This window comes from Melanostigma gelatinosum, assembly GCF_949748355.1.
Source record: "Melanostigma gelatinosum genome assembly, chromosome: 11".
Lineage (NCBI taxonomy): Eukaryota > Metazoa > Chordata > Actinopteri > Perciformes > Zoarcidae > Melanostigma > Melanostigma gelatinosum.
In genome coordinates, this window is record NC_136644.1 from 1686432 (window position 1) to 1703743 (window position 17312).

The window sequence follows — 17312 nt, forward strand, 5'->3', positions numbered from 1 at the left end:
ACAAATAAACTTGCCTTGCCTTCACTAACGGACCCCTTAACTTTTAAACTGTATCTTAGTGAGCTTTTGTCCCCGTTTTCTTTCACCTTGACTGCTTAATTTAAGCGTAGTTCTTGCACCAATAGAACTGCATGGGCCTCTTAAATCAAGATGAACATTAATAAAGAAAGCTGGTGCCATCTAGTGACGAACCCTGGACCTGCACAGGATGTCTAGACTACAGCGACATTCATTTACTCACAGCTGTAAGCTCCACTCACATAGACACAAGTGGATGTAATATTTTAAAAAGATAAAAAATCCATAAATGCTTTCAGAGTCACATAATAATTCACTGACAAACAGAACTGAGGCAGTTTTTTTACAGACTACAATCTTTACAATGATATATATATATTCATATAAATCCTTTTAGGTGTGCCATGCTGTAGCACATATCGGTTGTGGCTGTTTTTAGTGTTCATTATAATAAGTAGCTGCTCATTATTAGGTCAAATACACAGTGTGCAGGGGCCAGCGGTGACAGTGTTGTGCAAGTCGTTATGCGGTTGCGTCATACGCCTGCGACACGTCCACCTTTAAGCGAATTTCAATGACAGTTTGTACACTTTGTACGTTTCTTTGATTCGACGGTGCAGTGACACCGTAAAGCGACTACCATGCACAGAGCCGCACGCGCAGCTTTACACGACCGGTCGGATCCGGTCGGCTTGACGATGATCCGCCGGTGTTTGCGATGCAGAGGTGAGCGCGAGCGTTCACTTCAGCGGCGACAGCTACGAGCTAGATGCTACACATGCTAACGCACCACACTCACCTGGCCGGGTTTATGTGGAGCTATAACGTTAGCTTTGTTTTGCATTTGTTTCCTCGTTATTAGTGAGTTAATATAAAGGTAGGAGTCACAGGGCGACAGCAGCGTTACTTATAACGTTAAGTTATTTGAAAGTGAGATGTTGTTTGTTCATTTTAATCATTTCTACAACACGGAAGAACAGAAATTAGTAGCACTGTTGCTGTATTAATGTGCAACAAATGTCCGAGTACGGACAAATATAACCCGCATGTATAACGTTACGTCGTTACGTGTTTGTTATTGTGCTGTAACTAAGCCTTTATGTAATAGTTCCCCTGCAGCAGAGCTCACGTGCTTACGGTATAGTCCCGCCCCCACGCGACAGCGAGGAGAAGGAGATGTTGGACCAAATTCTGCGCGTGGACCACGCTGGTGAATACGGGGCCAACCGCATCTACGCCGGACAGATGGCAGTGTTGGGACGATCTAGTGTCGGACCTCTCATCCAGGTGTGTGCAGAGTGCGACACGCGGCATTGAAGGAGCACAGAAGTCCGCAAACTGCATCATTTTTAATCCTCAGTGTTCGTGTTTGTTTTTCTTCAGGAAATGTGGGATCAAGAAAAGAAGCACTTGGCGAAGTTCAATGAGATTCTGGCTGAGAACCGAGTTCGCCCCACAGCGCTGTTACCACTCTGGAATATTGCTGGCTTTGCATTAGGTTGGTACCAGCCATACACACGCTGCAGAGTTCATAATAGTTATGAGATAAAGTACTTTGAAGAACAAAACACATGCACAGAAAAAACATTTTGACACTGTAAAGTAGCGTAGTTTGTTTTGCTTCGGGTTATTATCACGCTTCATTTAATGTGAATAAAGTTAGAGCGCTATCTGCTGTAGAAGAATACTAAAATACCGTTGTCTTGATGCTGCATTGGTCCACCAGCATATTATAACTTCGAAAGGCAATATGCAGTCAGTTGCTGCTGTTATTGTTAACTCTTAAATGTGTATTTCTTTTGTTTTAAATCTACTGCAGGTGCGTCCTGCGCGCTACTGGGGAAAGAGGGCGCCATGGCCTGCACCGTGGCCGTGGAGGAGAGTATATCGGAGCACTACAACAGCCAGATAAGAGCTCTGATGGAGAAGGACCCCGAGAGATACACTGAACTCTTACAAGTGAGTCGCCCACTGTGTTCTCTGTGACTCTGACACGTACAGTAATAATAATAATACATTATATTTATATAGCGCTTTTCTTGACACTCAAAGACACTTTACATTGAGATCATCATATATAAAAACAATACACTAAAAACAAAGTACACAATAATAGTCACACGTTAAAAGCAGTTTTGAACAGGTGAGTTTTGATTTGTGATTTGAATGTGGAAAGGTCAGTGCAGTCTCGGATGTTTTTGGGGAGAGAGTTCCAGAGCGAGGGTGCAGCTATGGAGAAGGCTCTGTCAGTACATCGGCATCGTGGTGATACATAAAGGATGTTATTGTACTCGTGGTACAGAGTTTATAGTATTACACAGAAACAAACAAGCATCGCAACAAAAGAATGCAGTGATGTCAAACAACAAATAAATATTCAAAATAGAGGGATCGCTTCAGAAAACATAAAAAAGATAGTTTAAATTGTGACGATAGCATCAATTTAAACAGCAGTTTGGAGCAACGAATGTGAACCATTTAAATAAGACGATTTAAAAATAAGAGGCGCTCTAAAAGGTACATCACACGCTTCCTGTTTGTGCCTAATGAATGTGTTGTGTTGCATTTGAATAGGTTATAAAGGAATTCAGAGATGATGAGATGGAGCATCACGATACAGGACTGGAGCACGATGCTGAATCAGTAAGTACCATTTACTTCTCTTTCACTGCACCGTGCACATCATTACCGGTACACTACAAAACATAAATATCAGTTGTCATTTACACCAGTATGGAACTGTCTTTGCAGTGTTTAATGAATGTCATTTAAAGTACCACAATCTAAGTATGTTTTATGTGTTTTTTTGTTTTAGGTTCCTGGATACTGGCTACTAAAAACTGCAATACAGCTTGGCTGCAAAGCTGCAATACTTGTTTCTCAGCGTGTCTAACGTCATATATTTGCTCTGCTGTTTGTTTGATTTGTTGGCTCAGTTTGTATAAAATGATTTGAATTTGAATCCTGCTCCATTGTAAATGAAACACTTTGTCACATTATTTAAAGTATTGTATACAAACATTCATCGTTACCTACATGAAGCAAAGTCGTACTTCTCTGTGCGGTGTATAGCACACAGACTGTTTGAGGCGGAGGAGACGACTCGTCCTGAATTAAACAGCAGATCTCTGCCCTGTTGTGTACATAACGGCTCACTTCTTTTGTCACCATGCTTCCTGTGAGATGCAGCTTGCCTCATAAGTAATGTTAGTGAGAACATTGGAAAAACACTTGTGCAGTCCTGATTCAACTATTGAGAGTAAGCTCATATCCGCAATTAGCTAATATAATATTTAATGAATGTTTCTTTTCTTCCTGATATCTGATTGATCTTGGACAAAAGACAAAGATCTCACACTTGCTGTTCACCAAAAGATAAATACCTAAAATACATGTAATGAGGACGTATTGTTACTACACAGCCTTCAGCAAACTCTCCTGTTTCACGTGTAATAGTTCATATATCAAGCTGAGCAATGACTTGTCATCCTGGCCTAACTGCTCAGTGCGCTCACACGGCTGTTCTGGGTACATTAGGTCACTGAGGAAGAGGGATTGACCCCTAATCTATTGGGCCTCAGCAGGCTGAGCAGAGGGCTTCGTTCCCCTCTGAGTCCGTGTTAGTTTGTCCTCACTGCTCACCGAGTACTGACCCGAGGCCTTTCTACCCACAGTTTAAGCTTTCCATGCACTTGGAGCATGATGATGCGTTGATTTATGGCCAGCTGATGGGACTCAAATCTTCTGATTATAATGTGTCTCCTGGCTCTAGTGAGGGCGGTTCAATAGAAAACGTCGTACTTTACAATATACGTGAACAGAGATGGGTGAAACATTAGAGGAGATAACATAATGCATCAAGCGGTTGATGTGGATGTCTGGAGGGAAATATCTTCCAAAAGATATTTACTTCTTTTGTGTTTTGATGATCGTACGTACAGAACCCTGTAAGTCTCCATCGGTGTTCAGTCTGCAGCTGCTCTCATAACATTTCATCTCCTATCTTTACGAAACGAAATGCAACAAATACACACAAAGACATAAATTGCAAATTTTTATTTATTTTTAATATAATAAATCATGCACCAGCAATTTAACGGATTCAAATTCAAGAGTAAACATTTTAAATTGGGAAAAACGATGCCTCGATAGCTGGATGGAGTATCCGACACCATTATTTTAATACACAATTCAGTACATTTGTATTCATGTATTTAATACATTTTGTTTTAGACAGTTAGGAAAGCAATGTTTACCTCAAGCCTAATGCTGCCTCACACACAGAAGAATGATCCCGGTCTCCTCCGCACAGCGAGGCATTGAGTTTGTTGATCAAACGCTGCTATATCGTTGTACGAACATAATTCAGGTCTTTCCTTTATTTCATCACCTGTCTGTATGTCGGTGTCTGGACTAAAAGGGTTTCACTGAGATGAGCTGTGATCACCAGGTTCACAGGCTCTGGTCTATTTTGCCCAGCATGAGGTCAGAGGAGTTCTTTTAGCCGAGGAGGCGTTTGCATATCAGACCTGACCTCGAGGGTCAATGTGCCGTATTGCGTATTACAGACAATATGTTAATTATTTAGAGTTGCTGATCACAACGATGCCCGTTTATGATCTCTGTGTTCTGCTACAGTTGTTTCTATATGTTCTAAAAACACTCACTATCTTACCTGCACTGAATAGAACAAGACACGTTTTTTCTTGTGTTAATAAAAGAAAAAGACACAAGCGGTCACCTCACTCAGTAACACGAGACAGTGGGCAGCGTGCAAATCAGAGGTAGAGGATCAAACATTCTCTCTGCCAGATTAATAGTGCTGACAGTTTTACAGCAAGGTGTAACTGTTTAAATAAAGAAACAAAAGCACAGCTCCATCTGCAGCACCATGTTGATAAAATAGATAGTATATAATAGTAAATAATGATAATAAATAAAAACAGGAGTGATGACTGAGTGAACACGCAGGTGTTAATAACCGCACGCCATCAACTTTACATCTAAATCAGCTGTCATTGTTGAGCTACAGACATAATACTTAATCATAATATCACTTTTATTTATCATTTCGCTTAATTCGACAGTTAACCTTCTGTGTCCGTCTCCGGCCGTCAGGAGTTCGTGTGAACTGTTTAGGTTCACTTCTCAGAATTCAAGAGGAATCTGCTGAAACACTGACTGAGAAATTGGCAACGAGAATTTTGAAAAGGGCAATAAAACGAAACTGGGACTGTCTTCATACCCGTGAACAATTTGGGTTGTAAATTTTGAGCAGCACGAATAATACAAATCCTTATAAGTCATAAAAGCTTTCGGATGCAGGTTGTATTGCTTCTTGGCTTGGCTACATGCAGACTGTCAGTTATCGGGCCTTTCTGGGGTTCATGGTGACGAACAGATAGCCAAGGATTGAGAATCACCATAAAACAGTGCTGTGGTCGTCCCATAGTCATAGCATTCTTTCATATTTTGTAAAGTGCACAAACACATGGATCATATCTCCCATTAGTTCATTTAAAATGATAGAATATACAGAATAATCATCAAACAAACGTCTGTGATGAGATATAAGAGTAGATATCCTTTTGAGGAGTCAGGTTGGAAGAAAGAAACAGCACACGGGGATATATATTGAAACTTACTCCAGCCAGTGTCCTCCCCAACATAGAGAGGTTTCTTGAAGTTGGACCATCGTGGTTAATCCAGGTTTAAGCTGTTGGACACTCTGGCGGGATTGAAGGGAATAGTTCGACATTTTGGGAGCTAATCTCCTTAATACAGAGAATAATTGTCTATAATAATAATTGTCCACTTTTTTATTTGTCCATTGTGCTGAAAGGTCTGTCCACCGTGGGTATCCTCCTGACATGATGTGGCTCAGCGTGGACATCATGACATCATGTTTTATCTGATCAGCTCAGCCCGGTTGACCGCCTCGGGCAGTAAAGTTAACGCAGATGCTAACTGTCATGTCACCATGAATTATATGTGCAAATCACGTGCATACTTATTAAGAGCATGCATTGCCGTGATCCTTTAACAAGCGCTTTCCAGAAGTGAGGGGCCATTAAGTCGAACTGACTCAGTCGGGCTTTTCGTATACCTTTGGTTATTTAGGTCAACTATTCACATGCAGCGGCATGGGCTGAAAAACAGCCCGACTTAGAAAGGCAACTCTACAAATAGTAAACATTTGACTGTTCTGTGGCATGTCTATGCATATAAATACCTGTAGTGTGATGTCACTGTATGCTTTAGATTACTGTGTTGCAGATTGAAACTTTGTTTTATGGTTTTACAGAGTTTGTTTCTTGCTTGTGACACATAAATGAATATTTTCAAATTGTTCTGCTGAAATATGCACGTGTGCATGTCCACCTGCATCCAAAGACTTAGAGCCATGATACATCTGTTGGGTGACTGAGTGGTGTGTGTGTGTGTGTGTGGTCTGAAAGAGCTGTAAACCACGCGTCCACATGTCTCCACAACACATCATGCAACGGGCTGACATCACTTCAGCTGGAATGTCTGATTTACAGCCTGCCACGCTGGGCCATCCACCAATCGCTTTGGAGAAAGAAGAAGCGCACCAAGGCCAGTCTTCGAGGAAGGTTCATCAGGACAAACATTCTCAAAATGAATCTTGTGATGTTGCACCATTTTCATCACATCATCACAACAAACAAGTGTGCGAGTGTTGCCAGAGGATGAATCCTGATTCTTGATTCCCTGAATTTCCCTCAGGCAACATCAGGTCAAAGTACCAGTGAACTACCTCAGCATGCACTGGAAGGACTGGCACACAACTTTGTTTTGCCTTCACAGTGTTCCCTTAACTGTTGTGCAACATTAGCATCAGTGCTACTATTAGGTCAAAGTGTGATGTGTCCAGTACTTTGGACCTATAAAATGACATTCCCATCCACCCCAGTTGTACTTTTAATGATAATTAGCAAATGCTGAAAATACCAGCACGTAGTGGTGTAACGGACCAGTGTTCATTGATTCATGACACAGTTTAACGATAACCAGCACAGTGTGAATTCAAGTTTCACCGACGATCGCTGTCCGCTGATATTCTGTAAAATATGCGATCAGGACATCTGCATTTATGCTTTTCTAGTCGCAGATCTCTGATAATGTTACATTGTAAACGTGTTGAAATGGACACGAGGAGAGCGATGGTTCGTTCAGTTTCATTGTGATGCGTTCAGGCTCTGTTCAGTGAAAGTGAGTATTGGGCGAAGGTAAATTATAAAGTTATGATGATGTGTTCACATGTAATCTCGTAAAATGTAGTGTTAGTGACAGAAACATGAATAGATATTAAAGAAGAATTACAAGCTTATAATACATCATTTAAACTACTAATGATAACATTTGTTTTAATCCATAAAAATACAATCTTTTATTTCCTTATTATTTGAATTGTGTGTTGTTATGAGAATAAAAAAACAATATAGATGACTATAACAAAGTCATCTGTTATCACAAGATCGCGTTTAGAATTGTTGCTGGTTAACAGACTTTCAGAGCGGTTGAAATTATTTTGGGACGATGGCAAAAAAAATATTCCGGAGCCTTGAAGATCAGCTGCTATAATCAAATACCAATATGGATCAGCAAAACACAGCGATCAGGGATCTCTGAAAGTTATATTTGAGATGATCCAATCTGTGATCCGATCCGTGACTCTGATCCGTGATCCGATCTGAACAGTAGGCTTTGTGATCCGTTGCACCACTACTTGCACGCTAAACTAAGATAAAACATTATAAACAGTATACTTGCCAAACATCAGTTTGTTAGCATTTTCATTCAAATTGACCTCAAAGCACAGCTGTGCCGAGTAGAGCTGGTTGGATGGTTGTCCTGTCCTCACTTTAGTGGTGTATTAAGTCCTGCAGGCCGTTATATTCCTCACAAATCACAGCAGCCACAAAGCATACGTTGGCAAGATGATTTCTACATGCAGAATGTCCAAACGTTTTGAGCGTGTGGATTCTGAGGTATATGTAATGAACCTACGATATTAAGAGGACAGGAAAACAGACATCAAGGTGATATTTATCTGAACCTTCTCTTATCAGATGGGGCTTGTGCAGCTGTTCCCGCCCTGTGCTGTGCGATAGTGGAATTGTTGATCAGGTGTGAAGACTTCTTGTTGAAGCCCAGCACGGCGTGACCTCGCCGCTGGTATCCATCACTGCACTGACAGGCCTGGTGGTTCATCCAGCATGACTCCAAGGCCACGTCGCTGCTCCACTGTGTCACAAGTCCCAAAGACAAGCTGATCACTCAGGCACAGTATGCACCCACCCCATCCCCTGTCAGAACCAGTGACCCACTTTGGCAGGGAAAAGATTGAACCCTGATGGAGAAGATAACATTTTCATGGCAGAAATTGTTTGAGGAAAAAAACAGGGAAAGCAAGTTGCATGACTTGATATCTGTCTCTCTAATCTCACAATTTGTCCTTTACACATCTTTGACTGTTTAGGATTGTGGTTTTGGTATTCATACTCGGGGTGGAACATATTTCGCCCGGATGAAGGTGCGTCTGGCACGCCGCTAAGGTGGACAGAGCGCATAGTTGGATTGTGAGAGGTTCAGCAGAGTGCGCTGCAGCTTCTCGCAGCACACAAAACGTATTTGCCTGTCAGCTATCCGATACTACGCCTGTTACATCACCATCCCAACCCTCCTAAATCCAACAGCTTGTATTCGTGCCATCGACCCCTCCTCCATCTATCACACTGATGCATTGGCAGTCTGCAGAAGGTTACCACGCAAGGCCTCTTAACACCTGGTTTTAGGGATCGCTTTGCCCACCCCACCTGCTAGCCTCCTGCAATGGCCGAGCACCTCGCACTGATCCCGCTAAGATCTGCCTGTCATCCTCACTGATTGAATGGAGAGTGTTACTCCAGCCAGGTCTCACATCTCTCGCCTGAGGCTTGTTTTCATGTGGCTTGTAAAGATGCCACTCTTATGTCCTATTAATCATGGGCCTCTTTTCCAAGCTACGCGCTCCACTGCTGGTGACAACATAGATTCAGAGGGATGCTGTTGTAGATTGTCAAATTACACCCAACATGGCAGAGGAGGCTGCGAGGCATGATCGTGGTATGCTTCACAACCTCATGGAAGGTTTCATCGTTGAATTTTTATACAAATATGAGTTTTGATTCATCTTACAACAAGAGCTTGTTGATTGAAACACGCTCAGGTTTGAATGTGGTGTTCATGCGGTGGGATTTTGGGACTTGTTACCTGTGAGTTGCAACCTCTCTGTGCTGTTGTGCGGGCATAAGAATCCAGCACATGACGGCTGTCTCTGGTTCGCTCGTTCTTTGAAGCTATCAGCCGACAAATATTCTAGCTGGCGACCGGGCCGTCAGCTCTTGAGGTTGGTGATGACACGCATGCTCAGCAGACAAAGTGCCCGGACCACCCCGGCTTTAGGTGTCCTGACCTTGGAGGTTGGCTGTGAAAAATGACAACACAGCGGGAGAAAGAATGCCTCCTGTGCTGCACAAGGGGTCAGGCCGGTGCCCCCGTCAGGGGGAAGTTCAGCATGTCTCCACTGTGAGCCCCTTACAGGTTATGTAAAATGTTTGTTTTTCTAAAGGTAAAGAGACAAACGTAAAAGACTTCAGAAGTGTGTCAGGTCTCTCTTTGTATGTGTGTGTGTGTGTGTGTGTGTGTGTGTGTGTGTGTGTGTGTGTGTGTGTGTGTGTGTGCATGTGTGTGTGAAGTGGTATGTGAGTGTCTGTTCTAGATGCAAATCGGGACAATGTTTAACAAGTTGGATGAGTTGAATCACTGGAGGGGTAGCACACAAATTCACTTCAATCCATTGATCTGAAGCCTGCTGTGAAAAACGTATCATTCTGTCCAATCCCATATCAAAGAAAAACAAAATAGCAGCAATGCCGTCTCTCTGTTCGTGACATTCTAGCGAAATGGTGATAGATTTACAGCAACTTCTTTTGGTTTTCAGCTATTTGAGGTATCTGTTAAACAGATTGTTGCATTGATTTCTGGGAAGACAGATGGTGGCGTGCATGCTTCAAGATAACTGAAGGAATGAAGAATTATTCAGCTCGGTAGATCAAATTCAGGATAGTTATGTCCTTAGGGTACATTTTTATTGCGCGTAGGTGCATGCGATCGTTTTCTTTCTGGCCGTAGTTGAAAGTAGATAGAATAGCTTGAAAATGAGACAAAAATAAAAAGAATTCTGACAAAGCAATGAGACAAACCGCGATGAATCTGTCTGCCTTGTTAGAAAGTCTTTAAATGGTTTGCTCATTATTGCAGACGACATTCCCCACAATTTGATCTTCTTTTGCCAAAAAGAGAATGAAAATCTTGAAGACACCAACAACAAAGACTAACATTCTGCTACCCATTGTACTTTTTACCTTTGACCAATTCGTAATGTTTTTATTCAGATGTGAACTGAAGGTTTATTGTGCTTTTTCTTTTCCTCCGTGCTCAACTCATTCTGCTGCCACCCAGCACTCCTCTCAGCCCCGGCAGCCTCAGCAGCCTCTGGCCTTCCGAGCAATCATTATTTGACATGATTGACACGTCAGGATGGTGTGCATTTCATTGTTGAGAATTTTAGAGCCCTTGGCCTCATGAACCTTCAGCGATCAGTGGTACGTCACCCTTCAGCCATCCTAGCGGCACAAGGCTGGATTACAAACCAGGCAAAGCGGGCGACTGCCCAGGGGCCCCAAAAGGTTATTTACACGATTAAAATCAACAAGGAGATTATCAACTGCGATGGGTCCTGCATCTCATTGTTTACGAATCAAAAATGTCACTGGCAATAACTTTTTTTTATTTTTTTCGGATGTTTAAAAATAAGAAACTACATCACTCTTTAGATAAGTTTTGGGCTTCTTGCTACAGCCAACTAGAGCGTCCACCATCTGTGCCTTGAGAGTGTCCGCTAAATTGTTGACCATGCGGGAACCCTTACGGTACGATTCATCCCCATGACGGAAAGTGTTTGAAGTGTGTACTCTGATGACCTCGGGGTCACATACCACACAAGGGGCGATGCAGTTATGCTTACCACTGCCGATCAGAGATGGACGATGGAAGGGAGAAGGAGAGAGACAATAGGGGGAAGGAGAGCTCGTTCTTGAGCCATGGTCAGATGGGAGAGAGTTAAGTGGTGGGTGTGTGCAAAGACTTGAAATGTGTTGAGAGACACGCGTGTTATCGTTCTCCTCGCCACTGGCCGTCCAGTACCTCCCCTCGCGGTGTGTCGTCAGCAGTTTATCTCAGGGTCTGGCTGGAGCTGCAAGTGAAAATGGGAGGAAATCTGATCCATATGGTGGCACTATAAAGCTCACAGCTGATTTTCAGGCTTCATCAAAACCTGGTCAAGGCTTCATCTCTACTCTTGACTGGCATCCTCCTCTCATACCTGGTCACTGCGCTCTGAAATTCCCACTTTGTCCTCAGCAGCACCGGTGGTCTGCCTGACCCCTGGGGTGCCTCAGCTACCGTCTTCAAAGCCGATTATTCTTAGAGAAGTAAGTAAATTCCCCGTTTGAAAAGTGTTGGATTTAATGTAGACATTAGATGAGGAAGATTTGGTCCAATCATGTTTTTTATGTGCATGTATGTAGCCGGATTATGAATGAGTAATTACGCATTGCATGTATCTGTTCTTCTTGTGTTGCCTTCAGATATGAAGGTACTAGGCAAGGTTGTTTTCCTGCTTTTGCTCGTGGGAATCTGGTGTCAGAACAACCGTAATGCTAAAGCTAGTGGCAAGTCCACCAAGAAGTCTGGGGGGAACCAAGGAGGTGATGCTGACCAGTCTCCCCCCGTGGTTGATCTGACTGCTGGAGCAGCTGGAAGCATTGGCAGCACGAGAGGCACTGAAAGCTCTGGGAGCACTGGAAGCTCTGGAAGCACGAGAGGAACTGGAAGCTCTGGGACCTCTGGGACCTCTGGAAGCACTAGAGGCACTGGAAGCTCTGGGACCTCTGGGACCTCTGGAATCTCTGGGACCTCTGGAAGCACTGGAAGCACTAGAGGCACTGGAAGCTCTGGGACCTCTGGGACCTCTGGAATCTCTGGGACCTCTGGAAGCACTGGAAGCACTAGAGGCACTGGAAGCTCTGGGACCTCTGGGACCTCTGGAAGCTCTGGGACCTCTGGGACCTCTGGAAGCACTGGAAGCTCTGGGACCTCTGGGACCTCTGGAAGCACTGGAAGCTCTGGAAGCACGAGAGGCACCGGAAGCTCTGGGACCTCTGGAAGCACTGGAAGCTCTGGAAGCACGAGAGGCACTGAAAGCTCTGGGAGCACTGGAAGCTCTGGAAGCACGAGAGGAACTGGAAGCTCTGGGACCTCTGGGACCTCTGGGACCTCTGGAAGCACTGGAAGCTCTGGAAGCACGAGAGGCACTGGAAGCTCTGGGACCTCTGGAAGCTCTGGGACCTCTGGAAGCACTGGAAGCACTAGAGGCACTGGAAGCACTAGAGGCACTGGAAGGTCTGGGAGCTCTGGAAGCACTAAAGGCGCTGGAGGCACAGCTGAAGCAGGGCGGAAGGGTGCTGCAGGAGCTCGTGCAGCTGAACAACAGACAGATGATATGAGGCTGCACTTCCTCAAGAACAACCAAGTTACATGTAATGATGGAACAGCGGCTGGGTGAGATGTTCTTCATTTTTGTTTTTTGTTTCCTGAAGAGGAAATTATGAGATTTTTGCCATTTGCTGTCTGTTTGCAGATAATACAGTGATTTTAGAAGCGGCATAGAACATCAGTGTGTCCATACATGGCTGCTTTATATCCACCATCTCCTCATTCCTGTTTATTTGTGGTTCTGCAGGTTTTACCTAAAGGAGTTCAGAGGAAGCCGCCGATGGCTGTTATTTCTGGAAGGTGAGTTTTTAAAAAGCCAACCGGTTAAATTGGTCCCCAAAGGTCAGCTTGTTTTGGCGTGACGCCCCCATTGGAATGTTGATGGGGATTTCATCTTGTCACTTCCTCTCTGTTATTCTCCTTTTTTGGTTACTGCCTGTCACTTCGATAGACTTTGAATGGGGGAAATGTATGTGGATTGTCCTCCAGCTTGACTTACGTATTCTGAGAGCACAGGAGAGGAATGCATCACTTCTACGGAACACAAGCATTTCACCTGGACTTTCCACAACAGGATATATGATTTATTGGTGTCTTATAATGAGTGGTAGAGTGTAATACATTTTTCGAAATTCAATCAAGTCAAATTCTCTCCAATTTGTATGTCAAACCCACAAATCAGCTGCTGACAGTTTGCAAACTAAAGGGATCATTCGTCTTTTTTGTCCAACTCTGAGCAAACACATACCGTAGTCTCGTTAGCAGACCAGGCTGCAGGTGCATTCCTTTCCCTCTCCATTCCTCAAAGGCCTCTGTGATGGGCTAACGAGGGTCTCCCTTCTGTGCCTGATGTGAATGTCTAATATTAGTCTCTATTATTTTTAGGTGGCTGGTGCTGCCACAGCAAAGATACCTGTGATTCCAGGTACCAAAATATACCCAGACTAATGAGCTCATCGGGGTGGCCCCACACAAAAAGAGGTAGGTCAGCCGGCCTTGTTTTAAAATGCATGTCATACTGTTCCCATGATGTTGCTCGTTTTACGTAACCTTTTGTGAGACAAATGGACATCTGTGTGGTCTCTGATTGCTGCATTCACAGGAACTGGAATATTGTCTTCTCAAGCGCAGGAAAACCCACACTGGCACAACGCAAACATTGTGTAAGTACTCGTACATCTTCACTGTGTGTCTTATTGTGACGATTGGAAGTGTCACATGCACACAATCCTTGTTTGTTCATGTTTGTTTGATGGAGACATTTCCCCATCCACCATTCTGTAGACATCAGAATATGATCTCATGGTTTATATTTAAAACAGCAATACATTTTACTTTTGTTTGTGCCTATTGTTGTCATTGTCTGTTCTTACTTACAGCTGCATTCATTGTTTTGTTTTGTTGGCCGCTTGGTGCTGGGCGGGTAGTGCACCATGTTTTTTTGTCATGCTTTTTTGATTAAAAGAAAAATGCCTGTTGTTTCTGGAAGGAGTCGGCAATATTGGTGAGCGTGAGCCAAAACAGTGAAGATGCAGACTGCAAAACCAAAAGAATGAGATTAAAAATGTTTAAACACTCGACAGAACCGAGGGGAACTGACATTGTGGGAATGAGTGTCCTAGTTGGGATGGTCACTTGATCCAGTATATGAATATATAAGACCTTTTAAAACATTTTTTAACACAATCTTCCACTTGAAAAGGTGTATAACCAACTATGACCAACAGCTACGTGAGATTTGTACAGGTTTGCCAGTTTCTAATAAATGACAGAAGAGATGTCCTTCACGGAGGAGAGGTGGAGTTGTTGCGATGGCCTCAAGCTTTCTTCTAACAAATGCGATTGTCTCCTTTTCTGCAGATTCATCCCGTACTGCTCCAGTGATGTATGGAGTGGCACGGGGGTCGCCCCGACCCCTCCTCCAAGACTACGGCAAGGCAAGGAGAAAGAGAGGGATAGAAATACAAATGCAAGTGAGTTTCTCCAGATCCTTAAAGTTTGTTTCTGTTGTTTCTTTTGTCTTGTGTAGTGTCCTGCTTCCAGTTATTCACTTATTTGATGTGTGTATTTGTTATCAGCTGAGTACACCTTCATGGGATCCCTGATTATCCGCGAGGTCGTCAAAGACCTCGTCCCCAAAGGAATCAAGCAGGCCAAGGTTGTCATGCTGTCTGGCACGAGGTGAGTCTGTACCGCTTGCACTCTGATGCTGACCACAGCTTTTGGACAAGAGCCTGCATCCTCTGCACCATCTGGACCGTCTCCATGCCCAACATTAAACAAGAGAAGCTCTATTTTGGGTGCTTCCTCTTGTCAACAATAACGACATGATGTCTATTAAAGGGCCTTGCCCTGTAATGGTGAACATTCCTCCCTGGTTAGCAGCATGGACTCCCCCAAGACCTAAAAGGAGATCCACTGTCTGAATGGGAACAGCTGGCACGCGCTGTCATTATGATACCCCGAAGAAACGTGGCACTCTCAAAGCCAAGCTATTTATGATGTGTTTTTATTTTCTCGGCTCTCCTGCAGCGCTGGGGGAACAGGTGTTTTGCTGAACATCGAGAGGGTGGCCAGTCAGCTGGAGCAGCTCGGTGCAGAGGCTCAGGTCCGAGGCCTCGTGGACTCTGGATGGTTTCTAGAGAGTAAACAGCAGAGATCGCCCAACTGCCCCGAGACTATTTCCTGCTCACCTGAAGATGCGATCAAGATAGGACTCAGGTGAAGTCATGCATTCTTCAGTGAGCCTAGAATATATGTAAAGAAACACATTCATAGGGCCAGATACAGAAATGATCTTTCCTTTGCCGCCCCAAATATAACAGAGCTCTTATATTTGGTTTTATCGTTGAAGCGATTGAGCAATATATTTGTGTGTGTTAAAGGTGTGTGCTGTGTTTTCTCAGGTTGTGGAACGGGGTTGTACCTGACAGATGCCGGCAGCTCCATAAGAGAGGAGAGGAGTGGCAGTGCTTCTTTGGCCACAAACTGTACTCTACCTTGACCTGTGAGTGCTGGCTGGGGCCTCCTAAGTGTACCGTGACCGGTGCACTGCCCCTTGAAAACATGCCCGGTCAGAACGGGTCGAACGCTCGGCCTGTGGTGTTGCTGCTTGCAGAGCAATACACCTGCCGTCACCATTTTCCATTGCACGTGTTCATATGAATACATTGAGAGCATCTTTAAAGCTGAACTAATTGTTTCCCCTGTAGCCCCTCTGTTTGTTGTGCAGTGGCTGTTTGATGAGGAGCAGCTGAGGGTGGAGAACATCTACATGGGAGGACAGAGTCTGTCCGAGGAGCAGTGGCAGTACATTCAGAACCTGGGCAGGGAGCTCAAGATCTCACTGAGAGATGTCACGTAAGATCCCCAAAACCTGTTTGGAAGAAAAGTGATATCAATCGATCTATAATAAGCATCGGGTGGTTTAAAACAAAGATGGACGAACATCGAGAGATGGCTGTATTCTTCTGTTTGTGTTTTTCAGGGCAGTGTTTGCTCCGTCCTGCCTCTCCCACACAGTGATTACCAGAAGGTAAGACTGGATATATGACTCCTTTGGTGGAGAGGCACTCTCATGCCTCCCGCCCTTCACTTTATTCTCGACTCTTCCAGTCGTCATCTCGACCTAGTGAGCTCATGGCGCTGCTTTTGTTTGCTCGTTCATCACGCCACATTCTTCACGTCACCAAATGCCATTTCACACTTTCCTTAACCCCTCGGTACCCCTTGAACACAATCATTATTTTGCCGCACAGATGGATATTGATGGGTCAGTGCTCGGTTTACAGAGTCAGGCTAAGTTAGGTGTGTTTAATGAGGGAGAAGATTCTTTATGGGAGGAGCTGAAGGTCTAAGGTCATTGGAGGTCATTTTGCGGTTGCTGTTCTGGGTAACCGTTGCTGCAATAAAATGATGAGCCAAAAGTGACAAAAGCAAATTGCAAATCTTGTGATCAGTCCATAACATCACTGATGACACTGTTCTGGTCCTTGCTATGCTTTCTGACACCCTTTCCCTTAACTTGTTTTTCTTTCTCTACCTTTGCCTCTTTTTATTTCTCATCCCTAACTTGTTGTTCTTCCAGCAACTGGATGAGTTTCCAAATTAAAGGCACCTCTCTGCCACGGGCCCTGCACTGCTGGGACAGGAGTCTGGAGGCCACCCGCAACAACAGAACCCCTGCCAAAGGCTGCCCTTTCCACCTGGTGGACACCTGCCAGTGGCCCCAGTGCAACCCCACCTGCCCAGCCTTGGTGGACCAGACCACCCAGCAGGAGCTCACTTTGCTCCAGATGCTGGTCGCCATGGGCCTTGACCTCCAGAAGCTGGGCCTGGATCCCCAGGAAGATGCAGATTCTCTGGCCAGCGTGGTCAGCAATGGTGGCTAAATGTAAAAGTGGATAGAAGCTTGAGCCATGCAACGGCTTAATAGAAGAAATAATGTGTTGAAATTGTAATGTAACCATAGAAATAGTACAGAAATCTAGCATTCCATTATGCTTCATGCATCTGTTGAATTGGTGACTTGACTGGTGGGTATGTCACTGAGTCTGAGTGGTTTGGCTGTCCCTCTACTGGACACTAGAGGAAAGAGCTTTGGGTCTAAATCAAAGGTGTTTCAGTTGTACTGGTTAAATAACTTTGAGTTTCAGCGGATGGCCAGACATACT

At 44.2% G+C, this 17312-nt stretch overlaps 2 protein-coding genes across 3 annotated transcripts; both read left to right on the forward strand.

Annotated features, from left to right (window-relative positions):
* The first annotated feature begins 571 nt into the window (after positions 1-571).
* coq7 (coenzyme Q7 homolog, ubiquinone (yeast)) lies at positions 572-3153 on the forward strand. Its single transcript, XM_079279413.1, has 6 exons — positions 572-744; positions 1127-1305; positions 1402-1516; positions 1838-1977; positions 2593-2661; positions 2834-3153. Exons 1-6 carry the CDS (start codon positions 660-662, stop codon positions 2909-2911), a joined length of 666 nt encoding a protein of 221 aa, XP_079135539.1. The 5' UTR covers positions 572-659; the 3' UTR covers positions 2912-3153.
* An 8581-nt stretch (positions 3154-11734) lies between these two features.
* On the forward strand, positions 11735-17030 carry notum2 (notum pectinacetylesterase 2; the record flags this gene model as incomplete). 2 transcript variants are annotated; one of them, XM_079278258.1, is made up of 12 exons in its annotated part: positions 11735-11927; positions 12573-12705; positions 12887-12939; positions 13525-13620; positions 13742-13802; positions 14500-14612; positions 14718-14820; positions 15172-15360; positions 15546-15646; positions 15852-15999; positions 16127-16174; positions 16727-17030. In XM_079278258.1, 12 exons carry the CDS (start codon positions 11735-11737, stop codon positions 17028-17030), a joined length of 1542 nt encoding a protein of 513 aa, XP_079134384.1. The 2 variants fall into 2 exon arrangements, with proteins under 2 accessions (XP_079134384.1, XP_079134385.1); XM_079278259.1 differs by having other exon boundaries at positions 11735-11924.
* Between the last annotated feature and the right edge of the window lie 282 nt (positions 17031-17312).